Raw genomic sequence first — 27,963 nt, 5'->3', positions numbered from 1 at the left:
TTTTCTACCATAAAGAAAGAAAAGAATCTAGCAGAAAGCAGAAACAGAAGAAAGGGCAAATAAAAGTTATCTAGGTAGAGGAAATTTATTGAAGAAGTAAGATAAGATAAAGAACAATGTTTATTAAAGTGATCAGTATGCACTCGAAGAATAATCATTATTTACTTACCGGTATTGTGGCAAAATGAAACCTTCAACCATGGCAAGTTCACCGCTGCTAAGATTTGTGGAAGTGGGAAAAAAGATTGTTGGTGTTGGTTTGAATTATAGGTAAATTCCAAAATTACAGACAATTTGGGTAATATTTTTTAATTAAACTTATATGTAAATCACGAAATCACAGACAATTTGGGTAGTATTTTTCTTAACCGAATATGTAGTTACAACGTGCAAGGCAGTAGTGAACTTCATTTGTCCGTCCAGAGAATGTTTTTTATTTATTTATTTTATTTATTTATTCGTTGCTTTGATAATAGTAACTTGGAAGCTGCGTGTGTCTATTTGGGTTAAGTACCAAAGTTGGTCGTCCGTTTCTAACAAATACTATATTTGTAAACATAAAATACAATTATATTAATTCTGCCGCTTGCAAAAAGAAATTTCGTATAAACATATCTTTTCATTGAATTTACGTGTAAGTTTTGCAAAATTTGGTGTGCCTAACCTTGACCAGCACGGTAGTTTTTTTTCTTTTAAGCAAAGAACTGAAAAGCTGTTTTTTTTATAGGTGTTTAGTTGTATACATTGCTCAATTTTCACTTTTTTTATTTTTTTAAATTATAAGCTAATTGATAGAGATCTGCGCGGATACAAAATATCGCATCCGCATCCGTACCACATCCACAAAATATCTATCCGCATCCGCAGATATTATATCAGTTTCCTCGTGATCAAATATCAACTACGATAAATAAAATGCAATATAAACCGTGCAGATACAAATTAGAAATTAATGAACGATTTATGTACTTACCGAAGATCTTCAAATGCAGATATCGGGCCAAAATAATGCCACGTAGGTAATATCCCCTCAATTGACTAATTTTAGAGCACGTCACTAAGTTTTTAAACTTCATCATTACTCATAAAAAGGGGCATTTGTTCAAAACACAAAGGCGAAATAGAAATAATCTTTAATAAGAAATAAAAATTAATCACAGGACCGCAAACACATCCACATATATCGAACTGACACTAGCACCAGTAATTGCACTAAATTTTAAAAATGAGTGACGAAACTAACAACGCAATACAATGCATGCTTTCACGACCAAGCTCCGTGGCTAAGCGGTTAGCGTATGCGCCTTTGGCCCGGGTTCAGTTCCCGGCGGAGCTCATGTGGTTCGGATTCCACGTTAATCAGTAGGTCCACGTCACATATAGCCTCGCTGCTGAACGGGACGTTAAACTCAAAATCAACTCAAACTTTCACGCCCACTCTTTTACTGAAACTAGAAGTGAAAATAACTTCGAATACAAATAGGAAGTCTACACCGTTAATTTCGGAAGAGGCAATAGAGGAAGTTTAGAATTTACTGCTTTTCTTTGCAGTCCCCACTCATTGTTGGACACATTTAGGGTAGGAGAAACAACGCATTGGTTGTTCTTTCTTTCTTTATCAGAGGCGCGGAATATACATACATATACACACACACACAAGAAGAAAGAGAGAGAGAGAAATAATTGCTGTTATAAAACTCCAATCCTTCGGAATGTTCATTGAGGTCCGTGGCACCTCTCCAAAGAGAGAAATCTGTGGGGTCGCAAATGTGCATTTAGTATCTGCTGTACTTCAAAGGAAACAGTGAAGAAGATTTTTCTTTTTTCTTTCTTTCTTTCTTTCTTTTTTTTTTTTTTAAGAGAGAGGGAGAGAGAAAGATGAGCGTATGATGTGATTTGTTTACTATTTAGGTGACTTACGCGCTTCTCCAGTTTGCCACAAAAGGCAAAGATAATTCTGCTGACCAGTTTTCAGTTTATGGAAGGTGATGCGGTGTTTTAAATTGGGGTTTTGGTTCCTGACCTCTCAGGCTAGAAAAACTTTATTTGAAGACATTTTTTCCTCTTCAAGGCGAATGGTCTGAAAATTTTCAGCTTTATCAGAGGGCTTTGGCGGCAATATTTTTTCTTTTTTACAGCAAATAACGGTACTTGAGGAGTAGCGATCGGGCCTGTCGTTTCTTTCTGTTTAGGTCAGAGATGCCATTCACCTACAAAACGGCTGCTAAAAATATTGAAAACAGCAATAAAAGGACAACTCTCTCGTGTCATTTTTTGTCCTTTTGCTGTCACTGAGTCACAAGCTTCAAACACACTTGTATTTTGATTTTAGTATTTTTCAACTGGTTTTAAAACTTTTAATTCAAAACGAACATTTATAGTGCTCTTTCCACCATTATTACAAAACTCACAGCATTTTTTATGTAGAAAAAATGTAGGAAACATTATCCGCAACTTTATCCGCTATCCGCACAGAAAAGATATATATATATCCGCAAATACCCTTTTTGATGCGGATATCCGCATCCGCGCAGACCTCTACTAATAGAGACGTGATAGGGTAGGGTAGATTAAGTTCGGTTGTTTTCTTTCTGTAACATTTAACCCAAGCAGGGGCCTTTACGAGATTAAGCAAATTACCGGTATGTAATAGTGATTTCATAAAATGAAAGCCACGATAACCCCAAACGAGAGCCACTTTGGGGCAAATATTTCCGTGAGTTTTCTTAGGATTCTATTTTCCTTCTTACATTCCTATTCTACAGATTTTCATTACCATTCCTTTAGCGTACAGGGCAAAACCATCAGACATTAAACTAGGTTATATATATATATATATATATATATATATATATATATATATATATATATATATATATATATATATATATAAATTATTAACACAAACAATTCCTCCAACCTAATACTAGAGCTTAGATTATTACTTGCAATTGAACCATGGAACTTCTATGTACGAGCTACTAGAACGAATGATCTCAGATACCAAATCGGTTTCAATTACCGTAAAAGCTTCTGTTGGAGATTAGGTAGTTGGGAAGTAGTCTAGGAGCTGCTACATAATGAGTTTAAATATTTGTTCTTTCTTTACGGTGATCAACATGTACTGTTAGTTCAATAGAGGAATTAAGATTTGTAAATTGAGGAGTGACATATTATTTCACAAAGACTAATGACTAAAGAACTTAGCAGAGGTGACATGTCGATCATAAATGCATAACAACTTAGTTTTAAAACGCACACACTAAGCCTACGCTGCGAGAGCTAAGATCGAACCGGGGACCGGGATTCGCGCGCAGAGATAAGCATTGTACCACCGCGGCCCTGTGTTGGTGCTTTTCGCTGTAATTGTCAATTAAAATAATTGCATGCAAGATATTGGAGTGTGCAGTGTGTTTTCGTTATTAGAACATTGCATCTTAGTGATGCTATGATTATTTATATTCACACAATTTAAAAGTAAGTCTGAAAACACCTAGAAACTTGGAAAATTGACTGAGCCAATATGAAGCTATTTCGTTGATAAAAACAATTTGAGCAACAGTTATAAAATTTTCTGCTCTTTCCAAGGTACTTTTATTGGGATGAATAAAAGGATTAACACTGAACTGAAGGAACATTTAAGCAAGTCGAGAGAAAATAAAGCGGTTTCAGTATTGTCTAAATATTTACAAAAAATTAAACATAATGTGAAAGATATCAACGTCTTACACCATGCTGCGTCAACAATAGAAAGGAACGATTTTGAGGTCTATTCCATTAGGACGATAACGCCAAAATTTAATGCTGAAAAAGAGAACCTGGAACGGGAATGGATTACAAATTACATCGTTACAAATAGTATATATGTGTACGTATTTTCTTTATTTCTCCAATTTCCTTTTTTAAAAGAAATCTGGTTGTAAAATACAGCTTTATAAGTCAATACTAACATAGTTATTACAGTGTATTTTCAGTACACTACAACTTTATCTATACATGTTTTCTATATTTATGTGGAACTACATAATCGTGGATATTTAGGAATACAAATTGGCAACAATGAACTGCAGTTGGAAGCCATATTGCTGGTTTTAAGAAGATAAAAAGTTACGTCAAGTTAATGGTAGTAAATAACGATCGTCAGCATATGCCTGAAAAATGGAAATAACATCTTCAATAGGATAAGTTAATGTGAGTGCACTTTGCGCACATCAATTTAGGGAGAGCTAATTCTATGGATTATCCTTTATATCATCATCATAGGTATTCTGCCAATATTGGCAGGTCACTTGCCGTAACTGAGAAGCATGTATGCTCCATAGTCTTTCGCTAACCTCTTCGTTTGCACATACGATTTTTCTGTTTTGATATCGTCTATTAATTGTAGTCTCCTTCGTCCTCTCCTTCTCTTTCCTGCCACCATACTCTCTAACATATCCCTCATGATACAGTTCCTTCTTAGCCAAAGTCCCAACCAGATTCTCTTCCTCTTCTTAATAATATCTAAAATTGTTCTTTTCTCCCTCACCATTTCTAACACCCACTTATTCGTTTTCCACTCGACCCAGTTAAGTGTTTTCATTCTTCTCCACACCCATATTTCGAAAGCTTCCAGTCGTTTTTAATAATTTTTGCGAAATATTCATGTTTCTTCCCCATACAAAACTATACTCCATACGAAACATTTTATGAGTCTTTTCTCAACTCTTGATTCAATGTCCCACAAAAAATGTTTTTTTCCTTCTAAAGGCTTCTTTCACCATTCCTGTACTTGCATTTGTTTCACGTTCACACTTCATATCATCACCAATAATACTGCCCAGGTATCGGAAAGTAGTCACCTGTTCTATTTTCTCCACACCTACTTCTATATTTGACACCGACCACTTCGTTCCAATCACCATGGCTTTTGTCTTTCTAACAGCTATTTTCAGTTATTTCCCGTATTCTTCATAGCCCTTCGTCAAGTTTTCTAATATCTTATTGATTTTCTCATCAGATTCCGCAACAATCGCCGTATCATCAGCAAACCGTATGCACCTAATCATTCTACCTCCTATTGAGATGCCGTCTTCATTATGTTGGCCTTTTTCACTCTTCTTTCTAGATAGATACTAAATAATGTTGGCGAAAGATAGTATCCCTGTCAAAGTTCCCTGCCCGTTGCAGTCTCCTCTGTCGTTTCCTCCCTTATTCTAACACTTACTTGTTGGTTCATATATAAGTTTCTTATGAGTATTCGATCTTTCCATTCCAACCCAATCTTCTTTAGAACTTCCAACAGCAATTCCCGATTCACTTGGTGAAAAGCCTTTTCTACGTCAATAAATACAACATACACCTGTTTTTCGTTTTCTATAAACTTTTCACCGATCACTCGTAATAATCCAATTGCGTCTCTTGTTCCCTTACCTCTCCTGAACCCGAACTATTACTCCTCAATTTTTTCATTTGTTCTTCCATACAACCTTCTGCTCAAAATTCGAAGCAAAATTTTCTTGCGAAGAAGAAGCGAAAAAGTTTCTGAATTTTGCTTCGAATTGAATTTTCCTGCATGAGATATAAGACTAATATTTCTATAATCCTCGCATCTCTTTCGGTTCGAGTTTTTAGCCATTGGTATCGTGATCGTCGTCAGGAAGTCTTTTGACCACTCGCCTGTGTCATATATTGCATTGTACAGTGGGAACAATTCGTTCTTGCCCTTGTCTTCCTTATTCCTAATGAATTCAATAGGTATATTATCTATCCCGGTTGCCTTTCCATTTCTAATCTCGGGTATAGCTTTTTCAAACTCATTCCGATGAATACTAAACCTTTTATCAACCTTAAACATCTAAGTCATATGGTCTCCCTACTCTCATCCTCAACATATTCCTTCCATCTTCCTAAGATTTCACTTCTCACGCTAACTACCTTTCCATTCTTATTTTTTTTACTGCCATCGTAATAGTCTCTTGTTTCCTCCAAAGTTCCATAGGTTTCACCTCCTGGTACATTTCCTGCTATTTCCCAACTCTTTCTAATTCTACTATATTCTCGCTTTTTCTTTTGTAAAACTCTTCCCTTGCTCTGTCTGTTTCCCTTCGCAACTCATGTTTAACTTCCTGTACATATTTATGCCCTCTTCCGTATCAATCAGCTTCCACGTCTTCCTTTCCCTCATTTCCTGCAATATCTATTCTGTAATCCATGGTTTCTTAGCCGTTTTGTGATCACGGTAACCTACTATTTCTTCTGCAACCTGCTGTATGCAAAGTTTAATATGCTTCCCCCGTATGTCACAACCCACACCTATCCTTCCCTCGTTTAAGTATTTTTCTTCGAATTTCTCAACGAAAAGATTTCTTAGTGTCTCATATTTTTCAGCTTTTCAGTATTCAATATCTTGTTGACTACTTTTCCTTTGCCTACATTTTTCAGCTGAATATCCATTTCGGCCAGCACAAGGTTATGATCAGAGAATATGCCAGCTCTGGGAAGGGTCTTCGCGTTCTTCAAGTTATTCCGATACCTGCCCTGAATCATAATATAATCTATCTGGTCTCTTCCGCCTTCTATTGGGGATTTCCATGTATATCTTCTCTTGTGCTGATTGAACCACGTGTTCCCAATTCCTTGTGAATTCAGTCTACAGAAATTAATCAGTCCCTCTCCCCTTCATTTCTTCCGCCTAAACCATATTTGCCTACGACACTACCTTCCTGTTTTTCTCCCACAACTGCATTGAAATCCCCCAATACAATTACACACGACCCCTCTTCTTCCTGTCTACTATTTCCTCATAATTTTCATTTACTTTTTCAATTGTATGCTAAGTCGTAGGTGCATATGTCTGTATCACTACTAGGTGCTTCTTTTTTTCCTTTAAGTCTTAGGGGGGCGCGGTGGCTCAGTGGTAGAGCGTTCACCTCCGGTGCGTGGGGTCCCTGGTTCGATCCCAACTCGCGCCGTGTGGACTTTGTGGTGGACAAACACCGTGCTCTTGGGTTTTCCCGGGGTTCTCCAGTTTCCTCGCACATTTTTCATTCCACCATTTCACTCATCTCTCATCATCACCGTCTCCTTTAGCCTAACCGGCATACCGTGGGACGTTAAACTTAACGATTTCATTTCATTTTTTCCCTTTAAGTCTTAACACCATAACTCTATCATCAACAAATTATACTTTCACTACCTTCTCTTTTAAGCGCTTACTAACAATTATTCCTACACCATTATGACCGCCCGTTTCATTACCTGAATAAAACATTCTATACCCTTCGCTGTTCAACACCCCATTACCTTCCCATCTAACTTCACAAACCCCTACAAAATCTATATCATTTTGTTTCATTTCCTCTTTAAGATTTTCTAATTTCTCTCCCTATAACATGTTACGTACGTTCCATGTCCCTATCCTAAACCTTTTACCTGTGCATGTCTTTCTTTCCCTATCTATCTACCTCACATTGTTACTTTCTCGTCCAGTAGTCCTTAGGAAGACGGAGATTCGAATGGGTTGATATTTTACCTCCGGAACTATATTTTGACCTGCCAAAGACCATTGTACATATGTTCTCTTTCTGCTGCCAGCAAACTAGGAAAAAGAGTGTTGTTGTTTCCCGTTGCCTTCCACTCCGCAGTATCCTAGTCATTAAAGTCACTCTTGACCACTCCTGGAACTAATGTCCAAGATGCCGTACCAATCACTATGATTTCCGCCAACGTGGCTAGTGGAGAACTGCTGCCTTCTCCCAGAATACTCTTCGTCTGGCTACTCCATTTAGACCAATTTAGTAGAGCTGGTCCGGCTGGTAGTGAACTTCCACCGACATAACTGTAAATTTCACTGTAGCACGTAATCCCCCCCACCCGACAATAAGTGTCTTCGTAAAGGTAGGGTTTATCGGGGAAAATCCTTTACACAAAAAGGGGAATTCTTCACGCTAAAAATACGTTACTTGGCGTATAAATTTGAAATGTCGAGTGATACTTAAACAATAATATGAAGATCTCAACATACAACATATATTAAGCTTCATTAATCCTCGATAAAGGTTGCTTGTGTATGTAACCGAAATACTGGAAAGTTTATTCTGCTTTAAGGAATACAAATAGGTGAGTACTATTATTGTATTGAGTTTTGCGTACGAAAGCCTGTGAGTACAAGGGGCATTCAATTAGCTTTGCACAGATGGTTATAGTATTGTTATTAGGGCAGTATGATGATGAAATTTTAGGTGAACATACTTCGATCCTTTGCTTACAAGACCATGTCACTCAGTGTAGCCGCCATCTGCTGTGACGCATCTCATCCAACGTTCTTTTCCCACCCCTTGAATCTACTTTGGTAAAATTCAGGTGGCTCACTTTTACATCATTGTTTCACACAAGAAATGAAGGCATTGTCACTGTCGAATGTTTTTCTTCGCAGGTAGGCCATCAGATGACAAACAGGAAAAAATCCAAAAGAACCAAGTCTGGACTCTAAGGAGGCTAAGGGACGACTTTCCATCCCATTTTCATGATTTTCTGTTGTGTGATCATGGTTGTATGAGGCTTGCCATTGTCATGATGAAATTTAATGACCGTACCTTGCTATTCCGATCTCTTGGTCTGGAGAGCACGTCGTACCTTATCCAGTGACAAATAATAACGCTCCTTGTTATTTGTGGAACCATGTTCCAGGAAATCTATGAACGTGACACCGCACTGTTCTCAGAAAAGGGAGGTTATAATTTTCTGCCCTGACCTAGAAAGTCTAGGTCTTGTAAACAACTGCAACCAACGTTGGATACTGGCGCAATGCATTATGTGATCCCCATAAACCAGAAGCAACTTCCTATGAAATGATGTGGCTGATTTATTACCAGTTTTGAACAAGAATTACGTTATTGATCGTTGTCGGGTCTTTAGTGTCAATTGTGGTTTACCGTAAACAATAGGAAACATCAATTATTACCATTTTGAAGCCAAAGAATCAAAGTATGTTCTCCTAAAATTTTAATAGTTGTATTGCAATTAATGAAAATATTATACCCATCTGCGCAAAACTTTCTGAATAACCTTTGTATTACTATTCCCTCGTCCTCCTTCATCTGCCATGTAAAAAACTGAAGATAAGCAGAACAATCAATCTCCAAAATTCTCAATCAGAACTTTCATTGTTATTGTTCTATTTGCATAAATTCCAATATTTAAGTTTGCGTAATAATGCGATAGAGAGACTTTCAAACAGAAAAAAAATAACTGAATTTAACAGACATACCTAGCAATAAAAACGACAGTAGTTTCCTTGTAGGTATTTCTCTTCCCCAATAACACTATATAGTATCAGGAGGGTAAAGCACTTGATTACGGGGTGGCAACCTCAAGATAGAAAGGGGGCCTGGTTGAATACGTTTTCTCGGAGTGCCCTGTTCGTAAAATGAACATTTTATTTTTTTTACAGAATATGAAATTTATGAAGTTTGTATCTATCTTTGTACACGAACTTTCCATGCCAACAAAATAAAATCAGTGGTTAGAAATGGTGATTGAAAGCCAACTTGTTCAAAACTCCAGAATATTCATATATTCGTACTTCCTGTTCCCTTTTCCTCATCGACAAACACACAATGTGTTTCCATATTTTATTAAGCTGTCTCCAGTCCAATGTTATTTTATTTTTATTTATGTATTTTTAACGAATTAGCTGTCTCTTTATCAATCTGAATCACTGTTCTTTTTCAGTATAGTGTGAGTGGAAAATTCCTTCCTGGTTTGATAACCTGACACCACTTAGTTTTCCTTACTTTTCACCAATATACAAATCAATGTATCAACAATTAACCTGATATACTCCACTATTTTGTGTGGAATCAGTGATGTTTTGTTGTAGATTGTAAAGAAAAAAAAATACACTGAAAGCTCGTTTTTCCAAATTTACAATCTAATTTTGAGTTGTAAATAGGTTGTAACTCATCTGGAGAAAAAAGTATACAATGAGCATTTAACGTAATCATGCACTGATCGTTGCGTTTATTCGTTAATGACTATTAATTTAATTTCAAGTATTCTCGTAATTTACTCTCGGCAAAATTTCAGGGCAAATCAATTGTTGCATATAACAAGCTGGGAATGGGGGGATGAAAATGTGTTTAGGTAAATTTCAATTTATAAGCATATTTCGAAACTCGTACACTCAATTAAATTATTACATAAGTCAGTAGACAACCACAATTATAATAAAAGCACTTCAGTTTCCCGCTATTATTGCAATTTCAACTGTTCAGTTTGAAAGTAATGTTGTTAGATAATAGTATTTGTCAACTAAAAAAGAAAAAAAATCATTAAATTTATAATAAGTGTGTGTAAAAAAATTCTGATTTCTCTAATAATGTGCTTTTTATTCGAGGATTGAGCATTGGAAATTTTGTTTGAACTCCTATGATTTCATCCTATATCCACTTCAGTTCACTCTTATCAGTCATAATGAAAGAATTTTTGATACATGATATAATTAATTTTTGTTTCTTTTGTTGCAATTGATGTAAATTGAACTTTAGTAGTTTATGCTTATTTTCAAACAAAATTGTGAAAGCACTTACGTTGAGGTATATTAATACCTAGAGTCTCATAAATTTTTTGGTTCCTGTTCCATTTACATAGCTCTATATACGTACTTAAATAAGTATAATACAATTATTTAAAATTAAAATTATAAAAGTTAAGGAAATACTGCTCCACTAAAAATTCTTATTTCATCACTTTAAGTAATGTCTTTTTCACTTTTTTGAATTGTGATTTTTGCAGGAATTTAGATATTACAGTGGCCACCTATAAGAATTTGTCGAGTAGATAGAGAAATTCAACTAAGAAGGATCAGTAAGTTTAAAGTTTGAAACCTTTGTTTCTCCTGCACAGTCATGTTGAAATACTATGTATCAAACAAGGAAAATAAAATCACAAGTGACAGTCGGAAATATCACTTATGGCCGTTGCTACACTTTCGCCGTCAATTCTTAAGGACGCTTTATATTTTAAATTTTATATAAAGTCTTTTATACTATTACTTACGCATTTTTCCTCTAGGAGTCTCGTCAAGGAGAGAGGCGTTTCATTACCAACAATTCCACTCGTTTTTCTGAAGGCCACATCATCTTATATTAAGGAAGGTCAAACTATTCAAGTAAGTTCAAGTAGATTACTTCTTCATATTATATATAAGGCAGAATTAGAAACGAATAGACAGTTTAAAATCACATGGAAATTAGTATTGAAAAGGGAAGCTTTTAATGTCATGGGATATTAAGACCATCAAGAGAGTAGCCAGTCATAAACATTGTGGTGGTAGTTACGAGTGGAGGGTTTCTGTAGGAAGGGCAACAACATAATATGTTGCCGCATTGTAACACATGTTTAGAGTGTTTGTCACCGAGGTAAAAGGAACACATCGGACTCTCAGCGGAATACTTACTGGTGGCAACAGGGCAACATGTAAATGTCAATTCGTTTCTTATTTTGCTCCGAGTACAACATAGATAAAATAAGAACAGACTGGTAGAGAATGGAATGCACAGTAAACTAATCTTGTGGATGATATTTCAGTAATATACATACATCCAGCAGGAATGAGTAAGTTAAGGTTCAACGATAGCTAAGCGCAACCAGTTTGTTGTACTTTTTCTATATCGACTTAAATAGTGTTACCTTAGACCACATTGGAAATTGGTTCCTGAATTATAAATTGCGATCTAAAGTTGTCTCGAATTTGTTTGGATTATCTGATATTTGAGTAGGACATTTTGTTAATGCATAATAATCGAAAACTATATTTATACTGTGTGAAATATATATTTATATCAGGTAATGTAAATTCTTAAATAAATATGACGATGGTGTGAAATTATAGCTTATTTTACTTAAGATAAAAATGTTACTACATGCATTTTGAGAATATTAAGATTTCTGTTCATTAATTTCACATTAATTGGGACCACTGCGGCTCAGTGGTAGAGCGCTCACCTTTGACATATGGGTTTCCTGGTTAGGTTAGGTTATCCCAGCTCCTGCCAAGTAGTCTTTGTGGTGGACCAACACACTGTGTATGGGTTTTCTTGGGATTCTCCCGTTTCCTCTCAATTTCGTCATTATCGTCCATTTCATCATCACTGCCTCCCTTAGCATAGATGTATAACTGGAACGTTAAACTACATACAATAATAATAATTAGTTTAAATGCAGCGAACAACCCTTGGGCAGAAATACAGCATTTTGTGAGAATCAATATATAATCCGGTACAGTAAGTAAAAGATAAAATAGTAATGAACTGTCATACAATTGTCATCTAAGCAGGTCAAGACCCTTGTCAGAATGTTAAAATGATAAATAAAATTAAATAATAAAAAATAAATTTTTACATTAATAGTTGCAACATATCCAACGATAACTAATTATATAGGTTGGTTTAAAACTCATATGTTTTTATTTAGATGCCAGGGAATTCCCAATTAATTCAAAAATTTTATGTTGTTTAGCGTAGCTACGTGATTATCGTTAAGTAAATAGATCATATATAGGGTCATATAAAAGCATGTAAGAGCATAATAAAATGTTCGTGGTCCTTAGGTAACCTGTTTATATACACATACTGTATATATAAAAGTACAAGAACAAATTTGGAATATATATCAATAAACTCAAAGGTGCTCACTTTTGCTCCTTCAAATTCTTATAGATCGTTAAGAAAATATATTCAGCGTCAAATTTTCGCTGACGATTGTGAGCATCTTGAAGACTTAGGTAAGAAGCACTATTTTGATTCGAAAAGAAGTATGGAAATTAAATGCTTACACTCACAAATGAAAACATTTCGTTGTTTCACACAATACGCATCGTAGATCTTTTTTCTTCTTCAGTGGTTGGTGACGACGGTGAACATGTCAATAATGTTACTCCAACTCCTGTTCAGATTGCCCGTGTCCAAGTTTAATTGTAGCTCTTCTGTAGCTATGTGGATATGGTGCGCGCCTTTGACCATGAAGACGTGGGTTCGATTCCCGGCGGGAACTCATGTTGTTCGGATCCCATGTTAAGCTATAGTTCCAATCTCATAGCCTCGGTGCTGAAAGGGACGCTATACTCTGATCCTACCCAATCCTATCTAAATTTAATTTTGATCTCCTCGTTCAAATAAAAAAAGTTTTATATGCCCATCGTTCCACGATTGATGAAGAATTTGTCTTTTTTATCAATTTCTTTGTCGATGATATTCTTTGAAGCTTTTAGGTCTTTTGAAAAGCCTGATATCGGAATATTGTATTTCTCACTTCGAATATGATCTTTCAACGTAGTGAATGTGTTCCTCTCATGCCTATATAAGTGCCCTGGCGTGTGCGTAAAATTTCGTAGACACCTGTGGACTTGAGAGGAATGATGCAGAAACTTTTTTATAGCCTCTGAAGTTTTTCTCGATGTACTTTGGAAGTACTAATATATGCTTCCTGAAGACTTTTCGTAATTTGTTCTAAATAGAATGAAGTAAATGTATGCCTATTCATTCTTTGGTATCATAATTGGTTTTAATAGTGTCCGTTTTGTGTGATATTGCGATTTGATGTAACTTTGTTTGCAAAGTGTCAATCCTGTAACCATTTTCCTTTCTAGTGTTCAATAAAAAATCGATTTCAGTTGCTCTATTGCTTCATTGGAATACTGACTACGAAAGAAATCCTCCAATGTTAACTTTTGCTTATTTCAATGTGCTGAGTTCACATATATGTGTTTGGTACCTTCCGGTAGACTTGGGTGTGGAATATGTTTCCTTTACTGTATGTGGTTAGATTCAGAAAGTTATTAACAGTGGAGTAAATTTTCTAGACCTGGCCATATATAGAAAAGGAAACAGATTTCATACCAAAGTTAGCCGCTAAGGTACAGCAGACACTCAGTATACACATGCAAAGGTGGCTTATTCAAATAAAATAAAAGCTAACATTTGGAAGTGTTTGTTTCATAGAGCCTTTATTCTTTGTTTCAATGATAACAACAGAACAACTTAAACTTTTTTTTTTTTTTTTTGTTAAACATTAGAAAGAAAATCATTGCATTAAGCCTCAATTTATCAGAAAACAAACACTATTAAAACAGATTATGAAACCGAGAAAGGGTAGACGTACTTTTTCAGCTTCAAACAAATTACGAAAAGTTTTTAGGAAACTTGATTTTAATACAGTATTATGCTCCCAAAGAAAATCGAGAAAAACTTTGCAGGTTACAAGTTTCTTCATCAATCCACCCAAGTGTGCAGATATCTATGAAATTTCATGCACTTCTCAGGACTCTTATTTAGGCATGAGAAGGAGAAACACACTTACTGGACTGTAAGAACAGATTCCGGATGACAAATACAATGATGTTTCGACATGAGACCCTTCATAACACCCTAGAGACCCAAAGTATAACATGGATGTGTAGCTTTGATCAAAAGAATCTGAAACAGGCATATGAGGCTTTTTACATTCGAACGAGAGGACCAAAATGAAATTTGGACATCGGCGCTCTGGACAGAATTGGAATAACATCATTGAGACATTCAGCATGACCACCAACTATTGAAGAAGAAAAAAGATTTTAAGATGTGCTTTGGAGCACTGAGATTTTATTATTTGTAAGTATAAAGATTAACTTCCATACTCGCTATCCCTACCAAAATTCTGTTCCTTACCTAAAAGTTTTGAACATGCTTGCAGTTGTTAGCGAAAATTCGGCGTTTAACATAATTTTTTTGAATAATCTATAAGAATTTGGAGGAGTAAAATTTAGTATCTTTGACTTACTGATGGATGATATAGGATACATATCAATGAATTATAATTAGCTTACATCCGTATCTTAAATTGGAATATATATGTATATCAATGTATCTTTGGAATATTGAATATTATCTTATTGTATTAATTTGCTACAGTTCTCATCTGGAAGATTATCCAACAGTTAACCTAAACGCCCGAATATATATTTTAACTTTTTCTTGCAAACTGCTATTTTAATCTTCTGTACTTATTGATGTTGAGTAAATTTATCTACCTGTGATCGATCATATTAGTATGCAGTTTCTTCATATACTTCCTCCTATTCTGTACCATCAAGAACTAATAATGTTAAAATAAGAGATATTGTTTGCATAATATATAAGTTTACGTCATAATTTTTTGTTGTTTGTTAATATTGAGATTAATAATATTAATACGAAGAGGATTTAACATTAATAATCTTTTAGTTCATACCTTCAAATATCGTAAAACAGAAGTAAACCAGGATGGCAAAATATTAGATAGTCGCACATCAAATATTTTTGACTCTTAGATTAATGTACGAGGGGCGATCAGAAAGTTTTAATTATCACGATAAACTAATAGAGACAGTGTTGAGTTTTGTCTTTTCTCGTCGTCCGTCGTCCATGTTTGATGGAGTCCACGTCTTGGCTCATTTGTAAGGGACATGGGACCTGTTTGAAAATTGTTCTTCTACCTCACGACAGTGTCATAGGATGAGCAGTCACCACCACACACAAGTCTCATTTCATCATGAATTGGCAGGCGCTGTAACCCTTTAAATGCAGGAACTTAATCACGCTACGACCTTCTATCGTTTGCATCTTGCATCTTACTGACAACTAGCACTACCTGTGAAGAGAGTAAATAACATATGTAAATAATTTTCACTAATCATACATGCATGGTCTAATATTACACAGGCTGTTACCTAAAATCACTCAATAACTTCAAGGAATAATTGCAATTTTCTGATACCCTCTCGCAAAAACATGGAAATTGTTCACATGTTATAAAAGAATTAGAAATCCGGACCGTTAGTTGACTATGGGACGTTACAAGAATTTATCAATATTTGCTCGCTAATAAATTATAGACTGTGAATAGGCATTTACGTCTGAGGAGGGACTCCATGTACATTACACAGGAAATCATCCGACCATTACCATGGATTGGCTCTTACAGGTTTCTAGAAGCGGATCGCCGTGATTGAAAAAGGTAGTAATCATCCATGAAATGAAGAGTGATGTGAAATTATCCCATATGCAACCTTCGTACCTTTCAATCCAATCCATTAATACGATACCACCGTAGTATGCATTGAATCTGAGAGTTTGTTAGTCGCCAGGGCCGGGGCCCGGGACAAGGGCGGCAAATTTTGAGGGGCAGCAATTTTTAAAAAAATATTTTAAAAACAGTCTGTACACATCTCTCATTACATTTGTGGATGAATTGAAAGATATGTTTAAGTTCTATAAGACTGCTGGTGAGAAAAACAAAAGTAAAAACTGTCCAGACTGTTCTTAAAACTGATGGTGAATGTATAGAAATAGACCTAAAAGATTAAGAAATTCTATGATGAATCAGAATCATCTGAATCAGAAGAGGGAAAGGAGTTAGAAGACCAGATCATTGTCTTCAAGAAACCTTTGTTGTGATCATTGAGAAGCTTTTTTCCGAATTGAACAAGAGAATCGCGTTCTACATTGAATTTCTCAGCAGATTTTCCTTAACAAATCTATGCAATTTGAGTGCCGAAGAAATCACAGCAGCGACTTGTCTGCAGGAAGTATACGCAGTTGACATTGAGGAACCTTCGTTTGTTGTTGAGTGTCTTTTTTTAAAAGGACTTTTAGCTCAAGAAAAGTTAGGAAATGCTGAAGAAATGTCACTATCGCAACTTAACCGATTTCTCATATCGAAAAATCTTCAGAACTTATATCGTAACATAAGTATTTGCCTTAAAGTCTTTTTATGTACACCAGCAACTAACTGGGCGCCGGAAAGATAATTTTCCACACTGTCAAGAATCAGAAACTATTTGAGATCTACTCTTTCTCAGTTGATTTTGATGACGTTATTGATGATTTTATCAATATCAAAGCAAGATGTAAACAGTTTCGATACACAAAAGTTTCAGAAACGCCATTTTGTAAATTTGACGTACAATAATATAACTCTTTATACTTATATAATTTAAGATTGTTTTCCATTTTGCAGTTTCTTACACCATGAAATAGTGAATAGGTTAGGCAGAAGCCAGGTAAGTCTTAATGAATCTGCTCCAATGCTGGCCAGATATATGAACTAAAATGTATTACATAAAATGAGTAATAAGAAATAAGAACAATAATAACTACTAATAGTAATAATTAGTAATAATTATAATTTAGTAGCAAACGTAAAAGTAATATCTTAAGAAGTGGATCCAGGAGAATGAAAGTTTTGGAGAGCGATGCGATTGGTGTGGTTAGGGACAGCAATTTCGCTAGGGCTCACGAGCGCAAAAGATGGAAATCCGGTCCTGAGCATCGCTCCGTTATTGACAAACTTCTTCATGTACCGCACATCGACATTAAACAATAGAGAAAGTGGCCCCGTGAATCTTCTATGTGACAAATCACAGTTTCAGTCATTTCGAGTAAACTCTCAACTCCATATGGAAGAAACTGAATGAACTAGTTGAGCTGTCCCGATACAAGGCAATGTGTGTGTCCTGATGATGGCTTTGTAAATGACATAGGATATATTTTGTTGGGGTTTACAAGAATCACCAGTAAAAGTTAAATCTTCTTGATAGCTGAGATGTGTAAATCTCTCGTTGTAGACAGTTTGTATCGCTCTGTGTTAACAACATTTCTTCGATGAAGATAGCACTGGTTATCTGAATGCAGTACTATTATCTATACCTCCGCTATCCACAATTGAACCCCATTGAACACATTTGACACATTGCGAATATCTTGAATGACAAAAATACTTGTGTACATTTGAAATGCTAAGTGGGCGTATATGAATAGATAATGTTCTCGTCTTATAATCAGAAGGCTCTGGTTTAAAATTTGCGGCCAGTCACTCTAACCGAATTTTCTGTTTTTAAGCAGAATGTCAGGGCGCCTTCTTTAACATTTAATTCTTGACTTTTTTTTTTTTTTTTTTTTAATTTCCGTTTCCATATTCCATTGGTTATATTTCCAGTGTAAATCATGTCACATGGTGGTGTCTGGATGCTGTTGATAAGAAAATATCAAATACTATATTATTTTAAAGGAAAAACAGAAAGGAGAGTGTACTAAAATAGACTCACAGATACATCTAATTAGATATTTTTATATAAAAAAAAGTAATTAAGATAAAGAAACTAAAGAAGAAAATGTTGCATCATAAAAGTAATGTGATTGCAAAGCCTAGTAACCAAGATCACTAATTGTGATAAATCATATGTGTATCAATTTCCTCAGTAGTCTGATAGTAATATCGATACTTATTATTCCAGCAAATGTAGTTTACATAGCAAATTGATTTGAAAAGCTATTGAAAAAGGTACGAGGGCCACTATTTATAATTTGAGCCTTGGCAACACTGATTGTAGTTAGACGCCATTTTTCGTTTGCATAGAAACGTTGACATTGTTGACCTTAACGTACTTCAAATGTTTTGTCAATAGCTTTATTTGTGTTGTTTATGTTGACTTGAAGATTGCGTGACAACAGGAAAATGGAATTAACTCGTGAAAATTTTCGTGAGATGATTTATTACGATTTTTGACGTGGATTATCAAGACAAGAGTGCATCGATCAACTTACTTCCACATTTGGCGATGAAGCCCCATTCTTTGCCATTGTGAAACGCTGATACAACGATTTTACTCGTGGCCGCCATTCGCTCACTAATGAAATTCGCGAAATCAGTTGTTATTCAAGAAAACATTGTTGCTGTTCAAAACCTAATACCTGAAGATCGTCATGTGACATACTGTGAGATTGAGGCAATCTTAGGCATTAGTTCCACCAGCATATATAAGATATTACATGATCGTTTAGCTGTGAGAAAGGTTTGTTCTCGTTGGATCCCACATAATTTGACAAAAACAAAAAGAAGCTTGCGTCGATTGGTGCACACAAATGCTCAATAAATACAATGGTGATGCTTCAAAAGACGTATATAAGATTGTAACAGATGACGAATTATGGATATATGTATATGAGCTGGAATGTAAACAGCATTCGACTGTATGGGTGTTTCAAGATGAACCAAATCCAACAAAAGTTGCTCGCGCTCTAAGCACATCGAAACACATGGACGCTTGTTTATTCGGGAAAACTGGTCATGTGGCAACTGTGCCTTTAGAGGAACGTAGAACGGTCAATTCTGAATGGTATACAACAGTTTGTTTGCCGGAGGTCTCCGGTCAAATACGGAAAACAAACAAGCGCCGTCGTATCATTCTTCATCAAGATAATGCGAGCTATCACACATCTCGTCTAACAACCGACTATTTGAACACTCAAAAAAATCGAATTGATGGTATAGTCCTGATTTGGCACCCAATGACTTCTTCTTGTTCCCGAATGTGAAGAATAAATTGCGTGGACAACGATTTTCGTCGGCGGAAGAAGTCGTTGGTGCGTTCAAAAACCATATTATGGAGGTGTCTCAAGAAGATTGGAGAAAATGCTTTGACAAATGGTTCGAACGAATGCAAAAGTGTATTGATCATAAAGGAGAATATTTCGAAAAACAATAAATCAATTTGCAATGACAAATTACTGTTTTTTAATATTTAAGCTCAAAATATAAATAGTGGCCCTCGTAACTTTAGACATACGTACTTTCCTTATAGTAAAATCACTTCAATTCTATTGAAAACTTCGATATCAGTTTGAGGACTCCGATATCAGTTTGAAGATACCTAACGAAGAGTGCCGTGGGCTGCGAGTTTGACACATCTGCGTTACTTATAAAGAAATAGTAATTCATAGTGTGCATAACTTGTTAATTGCTATTAAATTTGAGTGAAAATGTACTGAACCTAATAATAATAATAATAATAATAATAATAATAATAATAATAATAATAATAATAATAATAATAATAGAAAGTTATCCTTTTTTCTTTTCTTTTTTTTCTTTCTTTTTTTTACTATCTGTTGATTTGCTTATCTATTTCATCTATACAAAACAAATAGATGCATTTCATATTGTGTTACACTAAAGGAATTTTACTTTCGTAAACGGTAAATTCTGTTTATAAACATGTACTATAGTACTTCACAGTACATTTGATTTCTTTCTTTTTTTCTTTCTTTCCTTTCAGCTGCCACCTGGAAATGTGATAAATTATGAGATAGAATTGGGTATAATCATTGGAGAGAATTGTCGCAAAGTTTCAGAAGCTGATGCTATGAAATACATTGGAGGTTATTGCCTAGCACTTGATATGACAGATGGAACTGAAATTGTAAGTTGAAGTGTTAAGATAGTTGAAGTATTGTTAAGAGATATTTCAAGTTGAATTATCTTATACTTAAAAGTGATTTGATGTTATCTTCTCTTTTCATTTTCCGTATGCTTTCCAAGAAGTTTAAATGTAAGAAGAGTTGAACCAATGAAACTCTCATATAATAAGATATGTGGAGAACTCTTTGCATAAGGTTCTTTCCTAAATGGAAATATTTTCGTTTCCTCTTCTTCCAAGTTTTACAAATTCACTTCTCCAGAGATCAGTCGAGTGCGAATAACTCTATCCGCAAACATGTAAATAAAAAAATATTGTTTAAACTGGATGATTATTGAGTCGACACTGCGGAGCGAAGCAGATATGTCTAGAAACGGCCTTCAGTGTTATTTGTTGCCCTATCCTTTCAATCAATAAACAAAGTATAAATGTAGTGATAGATTCCGGTGGTCTTGCCCTTTGAAGTTCCGTTTGGGCCATTGATGATATGGTGCGGCATATACTGACATATAAAAGTTTCAGTTTCTAAGTTCACCACAAAATGTAGTTTCGAGTTCAGTTCCAGGAGAATGTATATATATATATATATATATATATATATATATATATATATATATATATATATCTTTCCAGCCTTAGAAAAAAAAAGTAGATGTAAACAAACCCACCTGACTACCAGTGGATCGATGACGAGTGATTGGTTGTTGGTCTCACTGCAACCAACATCTAATATCTTACCGCAATATAATCCCTACTAAAACGATAATTTCAAATTAGAATATCCGAATTTATCCTGTATTTTGTGATAATAAACGCAATATATATAATATTTAACAACAGATATAGGTTCATTTCAACCTCACCCGTCCTTGGACATGTATTATTTACTGCGCATGCGTATGCGTTCGCGCGCCGACCCCACTCATTTGAAATTGTAGAATGCAGAAAGTTCCATGGCGAAAAAGCGTTACAATAATCCACCTTCCTCTCGTGTTATAAAACACAAAAGAGATCATCAGGAACAGAGGCAATCTCGTTTATATAACGATTTAAGAAAATATGTATTTCCAACATAACAGTATTCAGTGTCAGTGCGCTAATTATATGCCAACAGAGCTTTGCACTTTGGAAATTATGCGACGACAATAAGCTAGCAGAAGATCTTGCTATTCACGTCTCTCGCTGCCGAAGCACGTGTGAGCCGCGGAGTAATACATTTCGCTTTGTTTACATCTACTTTGTTCTAAGACTCAGGCACGTAGCCAAGGGGGAGGGTCCTGACCCCCCCTTCCTTTCGGGACCAGAAATGAAAAAATTAGGGAAGGATAAAACAAAATGAAATGAGAAAAAGAATGATCAACGTCAAAAATAAACTACAGGAAGCTTTTGGTTACTCTTTCTTATGATGAAATTTGTATTACTTGCAATACATGGTTCCGAGGTGAGCGAGATAACCTGGAAGAGTCAAGGAATTTGAAATTTCTAGAAAAGTTGCGGAATTCTCAGAATTTCTGCTACTAGTCAGGCAGATTTCAAGCTTCCTAAAGCATAGCCGTTGAGTAACAGCTTGCACATTTTTTATCATAATTTTTCGTCATCGCGTTCTTGCAGAATCAAACATGTTATTTCAAAAAATAATTTTCTACTGCTGGTTTAACCTGCCCTTTGAAACACACAGTAGTTGACGGAATAGTAAAAACTAAAATATATGTGGAAAGAAAGTTCTGTTAACATTTGATTCAACAGAAAAAAGAACGCAGATATTGCAAAATATTTTACAAGACATTATTGAGTATGTACTTTTTATAATAGTGAATATGTACTTTTTATAATAGTTGAGGTCATAATGAAAGGAAAATTGTTATATTTGAATAAACAGAAGAAGGATGTAAATATTGTATAATCTTTTTCAATACGTTTTTTTTTTTTTTTTTTTTTCTCGAGATTTAAAATACTTACCAACATATCCTCACAAACCAATACATGTTGATAGTAAAGTAGTTTAGATTGGTCGAGCTCCTGGGCCCTCAGAATTTCATGTCAGCCCCCCTCCCGTTATGAAATTCTGGCTAAATGAACCAATATGTGTATCCTGTAAAACCAGAGTGAACCAAACACCAGAGTGTTGATCATGCAGAAAATTAAGGTTAAAGTTGGCGTTGTATTAAAAAATCCCGGACATTGATTTTATTAGTTTCTTTTCTTAACTTGCTTTACAAAAGTACCAAAAATGTGTACATAAAGTATTTAAATGGAAAAAAACAAGTTTTGTGACATGAAAAATATATCGGAAAAAAGTGCTTTGTAGTTAGTTCAGTTTGGCATTATACTTACATACTATTTTGTACATAGTGCACTCAACTACGTATTATAACACAGGAAAATAGTTTTAGAAAATATTTCAAACCTTAGCAATGCAACAACGAAAACCCTTTATACGATATCATCAAATTCATGATCATTGTCGAAACCATGATCATGGTAATATTCAAGTTCATGATCTTCAGCACGACACTCTTCTACTGATTGCAGGTTCTTGTAAAATGGGTGGTGAACTAGTGGAACAAACTGTAGGAGATAAAGAAGATCTGTCTTCTTTGCTGCACTTATGGAATGTCCAGGATACAAAGAGGATAAATGTACTGATCCCAGATCTTTTCGTCGTCCATTCACATTTCTGTTAAAGTTGACGGAATCATATTCGTCCATATTGAAAGATGTCTTGTAATACATTATTCCAGGATTACACTTTTCAACTTTTAGTTCCTTTATCTTCAACCATGGAACTTTGCACTTATTCGAATTCATTTTCCTGTAGAGTGTCTGCCTGCCAAGCAGCACTAGGTGCCGTGTATGCAAACGAATCCTGCTACGAGAGGCCATTCTGACCGAAGTGTTCCCTGAGTTTCCTCAGTCCCACCAGGCGAATGTTGGAATGGTACCTTCTGTAAGGCCAAAACTGCTGCCTTTTCACATCCTTCACCTTCCCTCTCTTGGCCTGAGCATTAGTTGCCTACTTGCCACAAATAACAATTCAAATCAAGGTACAATGAATTCCTCTTTTACCAATAAACAAAAATGAAGTAAAATATTCGAAACAAATTGTTAATAATATGAACTGACACAAATGTCTGTTTGGGAACCGCATTTCTGATTAAAAACACCAGAGGATCAGACCACAGACCAGGGGGACCAGAGAGAACCTCATATTTGATTCATTACGAATGTTTAATTTACAAAAATAACAAGAAAATACTAGGTCGTTTTGTTCCGTGGTAAGAACAAGCACTTTGCGAAGCATTCGGCTGTTTTTAAACTTGCCAACGCTGGGATCATTGCCCAGTGAAATGTGAGAGCCGGAAACAGAGTGGCCCGATAGATACATTATCGTTTCATAGTGAACTATCTCAAAACGAATATAGAGAACATTATCATGCCATAGTGAACTATCTCCAAAATTAATGCATAGAGTGATTGCGTGCATGTGTTTACCAAAAGTACTTTCACTGTCACGTAACTACTCTTCATCTCTAGCATTTGGCGAATTTTTATGCATCAAATTCTTCATTTATAGATTATTTGGACAATTTTCCTTTAGTTCACTATGGCACAATTCTGTTCTTAACAATAGCGACTGGAAATCAACAAGGTAGTAATATTACATATAACTTTTAAAAAAAGTAGTAAGTGACAGTTTTCCTTACCTTCGTCAGTGCTAGGAGCATATTCCGATCCACTAAACACTAATATCACTCCTGTCTTCTTGAAATTCCATGTTATTATAGATAGGTTTCTTGACCCTTAGTTCACGATTGCTTCTGCTTGCAGCCATGTTCTACGTCTCTTAGTTCAGTGTGGCACAAACAAATACAGGCTGTTTTCGAATGGTGATATTTTCGTTACCTGATATCGCTATCTTACACACTCTTCCGGTGGTTTTCTCTGCCTCTACAAAATTGAAGCATATCTACACTACCCAAATAATACTAAATCCGCAAATCGGCGGAAAGTGGAGTTGGTTCACTCTGGCTTTACACGATACATATGTTCCAGTAAAATTGTTTAGAATGATTGAGCCCCTAGTGTGATGACCACAGTATTTCATGTCACGGACCCCCCCTTCACGAAATCCTGGCTACGTGCCTGTAAGACTGGAAAGACTATATGTTCTTATGTATAAAAATGTTTGTTCAATATACCTGTTGACTTGGCATACCTTTAAGTAAATGTATCAAAGAGACTGAAGTCTGGAGGAGACCGTAGGCTATTTAGAATTATTTGATGCGTGCCCTAAAAAAGGATGAGAGGTTTCAAAGCAGAAGAAGTAGTTTAAAATTTATGCCAAAACTAGAATATCTCACGAGCTTCTCATATTACGAACATGGAACTTGGTATGTAAGCTCATTTTTAAACTCAAGTTAACATATACATATGACTTACAATCTGGACAAATATACTATGGAGGAAAATACTCTTAGAAAGGTGGGAATGAGTGAAATGTAAAATTATCGACACCTACTGATATTAGTGTCGAATCCATAGTTTTCGGGGCACTAACCTGATTGGTTATAGTTCCAATGACATTTAAGCCTCAGTTTAGTCAAGAACGTGCATTGGCCCGGAAAGTGATTGGAACGATATTATTTTACCTAGTTCTTTATCTTGAAATGTTGTGTGAAATATATGAAAGGAAAAACAAATTATTGTTTGAAAACTATGTGTCAGCTAGTTACAGGTTCAGTATAATGTTTCCAACATTAACAACTAGAGACTTTATTGTGTAATGTGTAGGATTTTCATTAATAAATTGTCACTGAAACATTTTAAACAGATACTGCTATTTTTCCCTGCAGAAGTTAGTAAAAATAAAAGATTTATAAGATATAGAGCATCAGAAACAACTAGAAATTTATGTTTCATTCACAAACACCTTCCTTCTAAACCTTTTATTTATTTATTTATTTATTTATTGCACAAAATTATATTTTTCAATAAGATTAATACTTTTCTTATAATTTTAGGATCGCGCAAAGAAGACGGGAATGCCCTGGGCTCTTGCCAAAGGTTTTGACACCGCATGTCCAGTGAGTAGATTAATTACAAAAGAAGAGCTTCCTGATCCTACTAATGCTCGCATTTGGTGCTCAGTAAATGGTGAGAAAAGACAAGATGGGACTACTGCAGATATGATTTTCTCAATTCCTTATTTGATCAGCTATATATCACAACGAATGACCTTGGAACCTGGTGATTTGCTTTTAACTGGTTCACCTGCAGGGGTTGGTCCTTTACTTCCTGGTGAAACCATAGAAGGAGGGATTAATAATATTTTAAGCATGAAATTTAAAGCAGAGAGCAGCTAGGAAAAAGAAAATTTAAGTAAAGTCAAGATAGATATTCACAATGAAATAAAAGCACCGACATGAGGGAATGAAGGAAACCATGTATAAAATAAATATGTTAAAGAGCTTTGCTTGGTCAATGGAAAGAGAATGGAGGTATAAAGAAATTACTGCAAAGATATCAATAGGTAAATCAGCCAGATGTAACTTCATACAACCAGATTAATAAAATTTGTAACGATCGAAGGGAAAGTGAGTTTGATTCGGGAGATTTCAGTATTGATCAATATGACTTCATATGAATGTGGTCCGCTGAATGGTGCCCAGTTTGAGTCTAGAGGAAGTTCACTTCATTGTGATATGACATCCACTGGAAAATCTAGCGTACAGTTAAAATAAATTCTTAGTTCAAAAAATATGCCATAAGGAAGTTTTATTCCTCTTTTCAAGAGTGTAATTTCATTTTTTGAAACGAGAACTTCAGTAGAACAGAAGCGAATGAAATGACAATCCTACAAGTAATAATAATTCATTCTAAAGACAAGGGATTTTTTCGAGTTCCTAAACTACAAGAATAGAGTTCAAAGGTTAATGAATTACACTTAACCATTGACGAACTAGTACAATAATGTATAGAAACAATTAACATTGCGCAATCATGTTAATTTATATTTTGATATCAGATTTCAGTTGTGAGCGAGTGTGGATATGCGGAGATGTATGTCTGCATTCTAAAGACTTCCAAACAAATGGAATTTTACCTATTCACATAAATTTTCACGAAGATGTTTATAGTAAAAATAGGACTTTTGATATTCCATCCGTGTTTATTAGCTGACATTTCCGACCAACAGGTCCTCGAATTATAATATAGCTCTGAAGTCAGTAAAAGCAGTCAGTGCGTTTGAAATGTCCGTCAAATAAAAGGAACACGTAAAAAGTCTAATTTATTGAAGTAGATATGGAAATTTTGGTAACCTATTTCTCCCTTCTTCTTTCCTATCATTTTTTTTTTAAATATCAGTGTTCGAAATTTGTTCATTTTTGTTCGCGTATACCCTTGAATTAGTCATAGATTGATTAGTGAAAAGTTGAAATTTATTAAAACATCTGCAGTAGTGACTTGTTAATTTTGAAGTAATGTGTACATGAAAAATATAGTTTTTTTTTTTTTTTAAATTTGATGCCAAAAAAGAAACATTCCGGGAGAATAAGAAGTGAACGTACCGTGAATTTTCACCTCTAGTACATGGGGTCCTTAGTTCGATCGCAGCTCGTGCCAAGTGAGCTTTCTGGTGGACAGACATCGTGTGCGTGGATTTTCTCGGGTTCTTCCGTTTCCTCCCATTTTCTTCATTACACCCATTCATTCTTTTCTGATCATCCCCATTTCCTTTAGCCTAGCCGGTATAACCGTGCACCGTAAAACTTCATCTAATTTAATTTCAACATCGTGTGCGTAGGTTTTCTCGGGGTACTCCCGTTTCCTCCCATATTCTCATTCCACCAATTCTTCTATCATCATTCGCTTGCCTTAATCTTCGTCTTCCTTAGCCTGAGGGATATAATCGTAGAACGTTAAGCCGAAAGATTTCATTTTTCCTTTATCTAATTAAATAGTTATCTCTATAATATGCTGTAACTCAGCATGATTGTTGGTTGATTTGGAGTTTAGCTTCCCGTTCAATACTGGGGCTATATAAGACGTGGTCCTACAGCTTAACTTGGGATCCCAACCACATGAACTACCACCTGGAATCGAACCCGTTTCTCCGGAGCAGAAAGTGCGTACACCAATCATATAACCAAAGGGAGTTCGAGTAACTCTACAGTATGTATTATTTACTTTCTACGAGGAATAAAAATCACGAGTCGTTTCTGTTTCAAGCAATTAGAATGTTAATATGATTTGTCATTTAAGAGTGCTTACAATGAGCCACTGATGCATCAAAAAAGATTTGTTTCAAGACGTGTGTACATTACTTCAGATTCATAGTATTTAGATAACTTGGCTATCCGGGTTGGATTTCAGTAAGTGCTAGACTGAATATTATGTTAAAAAGCGACTGACTCAGACAAGATATTATGTAAATATTGATAGAGTTTGTGATTACGATAGTAACAATGTGAAGGAAAGTAATTATATAATATATTTTAATAGTGCATTTGTAGATTAATTTAGATATAACTTACTCTGGAAGAAAATTTTTATTAATTTTTAGAGTGGTTTGTTAATTAATTCAAATTATGTAATTTAAAATGGGTGTTTTATTAGCATTGTTGTAGGTTTTGATTGTATCTTTTTTATCATTTGTTGAGAATAAACTATATTATATTTATTAGGGTTTAATTCTCAATTTTATA

At 35.1% G+C, this 27,963-nt stretch overlaps 1 protein-coding gene and 1 long non-coding RNA gene across 2 annotated transcripts in view; one reads left to right on the top strand and one right to left on the bottom strand.

The window, feature by feature from the left end:
* On the top strand, positions 1 to 27,938 carry LOC145688555 (oxaloacetate tautomerase FAHD1, mitochondrial). Its single transcript, XM_081762950.1, has 4 exons — positions 1 to 270; positions 11,056 to 11,152; positions 20,117 to 20,260; positions 25,279 to 27,938. The coding sequence occupies exons 1-4, from the start codon at positions 185 to 187 to the stop codon at positions 25,618 to 25,620; spliced, it is 669 nt and encodes a 222-aa protein (XP_081619076.1). The 5' UTR covers positions 1 to 184; the 3' UTR covers positions 25,621 to 27,938.
* LOC145688562 (uncharacterized) overlaps positions 11,188 to 27,963 on the bottom strand; it is a 94,930-nt gene continuing 78,154 nt past the window's right edge. The window contains exons 2-3 of the long non-coding RNA XR_014131939.1: positions 15,253 to 15,647; positions 11,188 to 12,173 (exon numbers count right to left, since the gene is read on the bottom strand). This is a non-coding gene — a long non-coding RNA (uncharacterized LOC145688562). The remainder of the gene's footprint in view (positions 12,174 to 15,252; positions 15,648 to 27,963) is intronic.

This window comes from Thermobia domestica, chromosome 1 (genome assembly GCF_964235325.1).
Source record: "Thermobia domestica chromosome 1, izTheDome1.hap1.1, whole genome shotgun sequence".
NCBI lineage: Eukaryota > Metazoa > Arthropoda > Insecta > Zygentoma > Lepismatidae > Thermobia > Thermobia domestica.
This window is presented reverse-complemented; position numbering and strand designations above follow the sequence as displayed.

Coding starts and splice junctions, on each gene's coding strand:
- LOC145688555 (XM_081762950.1), top strand. CDS start 185: ATGAAACCTTCAACCATGGCAAGTTCACCGCTGCTAAGATTTGTGGAA. Junction 271..11,055: donor GGTGTTGGTTTGAATTATAG/GTAAATTCCAAA, acceptor TTTTTCCTCTAG/GAGTCTCGTCAAGGAGAGAG. Junction 11,153..20,116: donor AGGAAGGTCAAACTATTCAA/GTAAGTTCAAGT, acceptor CTTTCCTTTCAG/CTGCCACCTGGAAATGTGAT.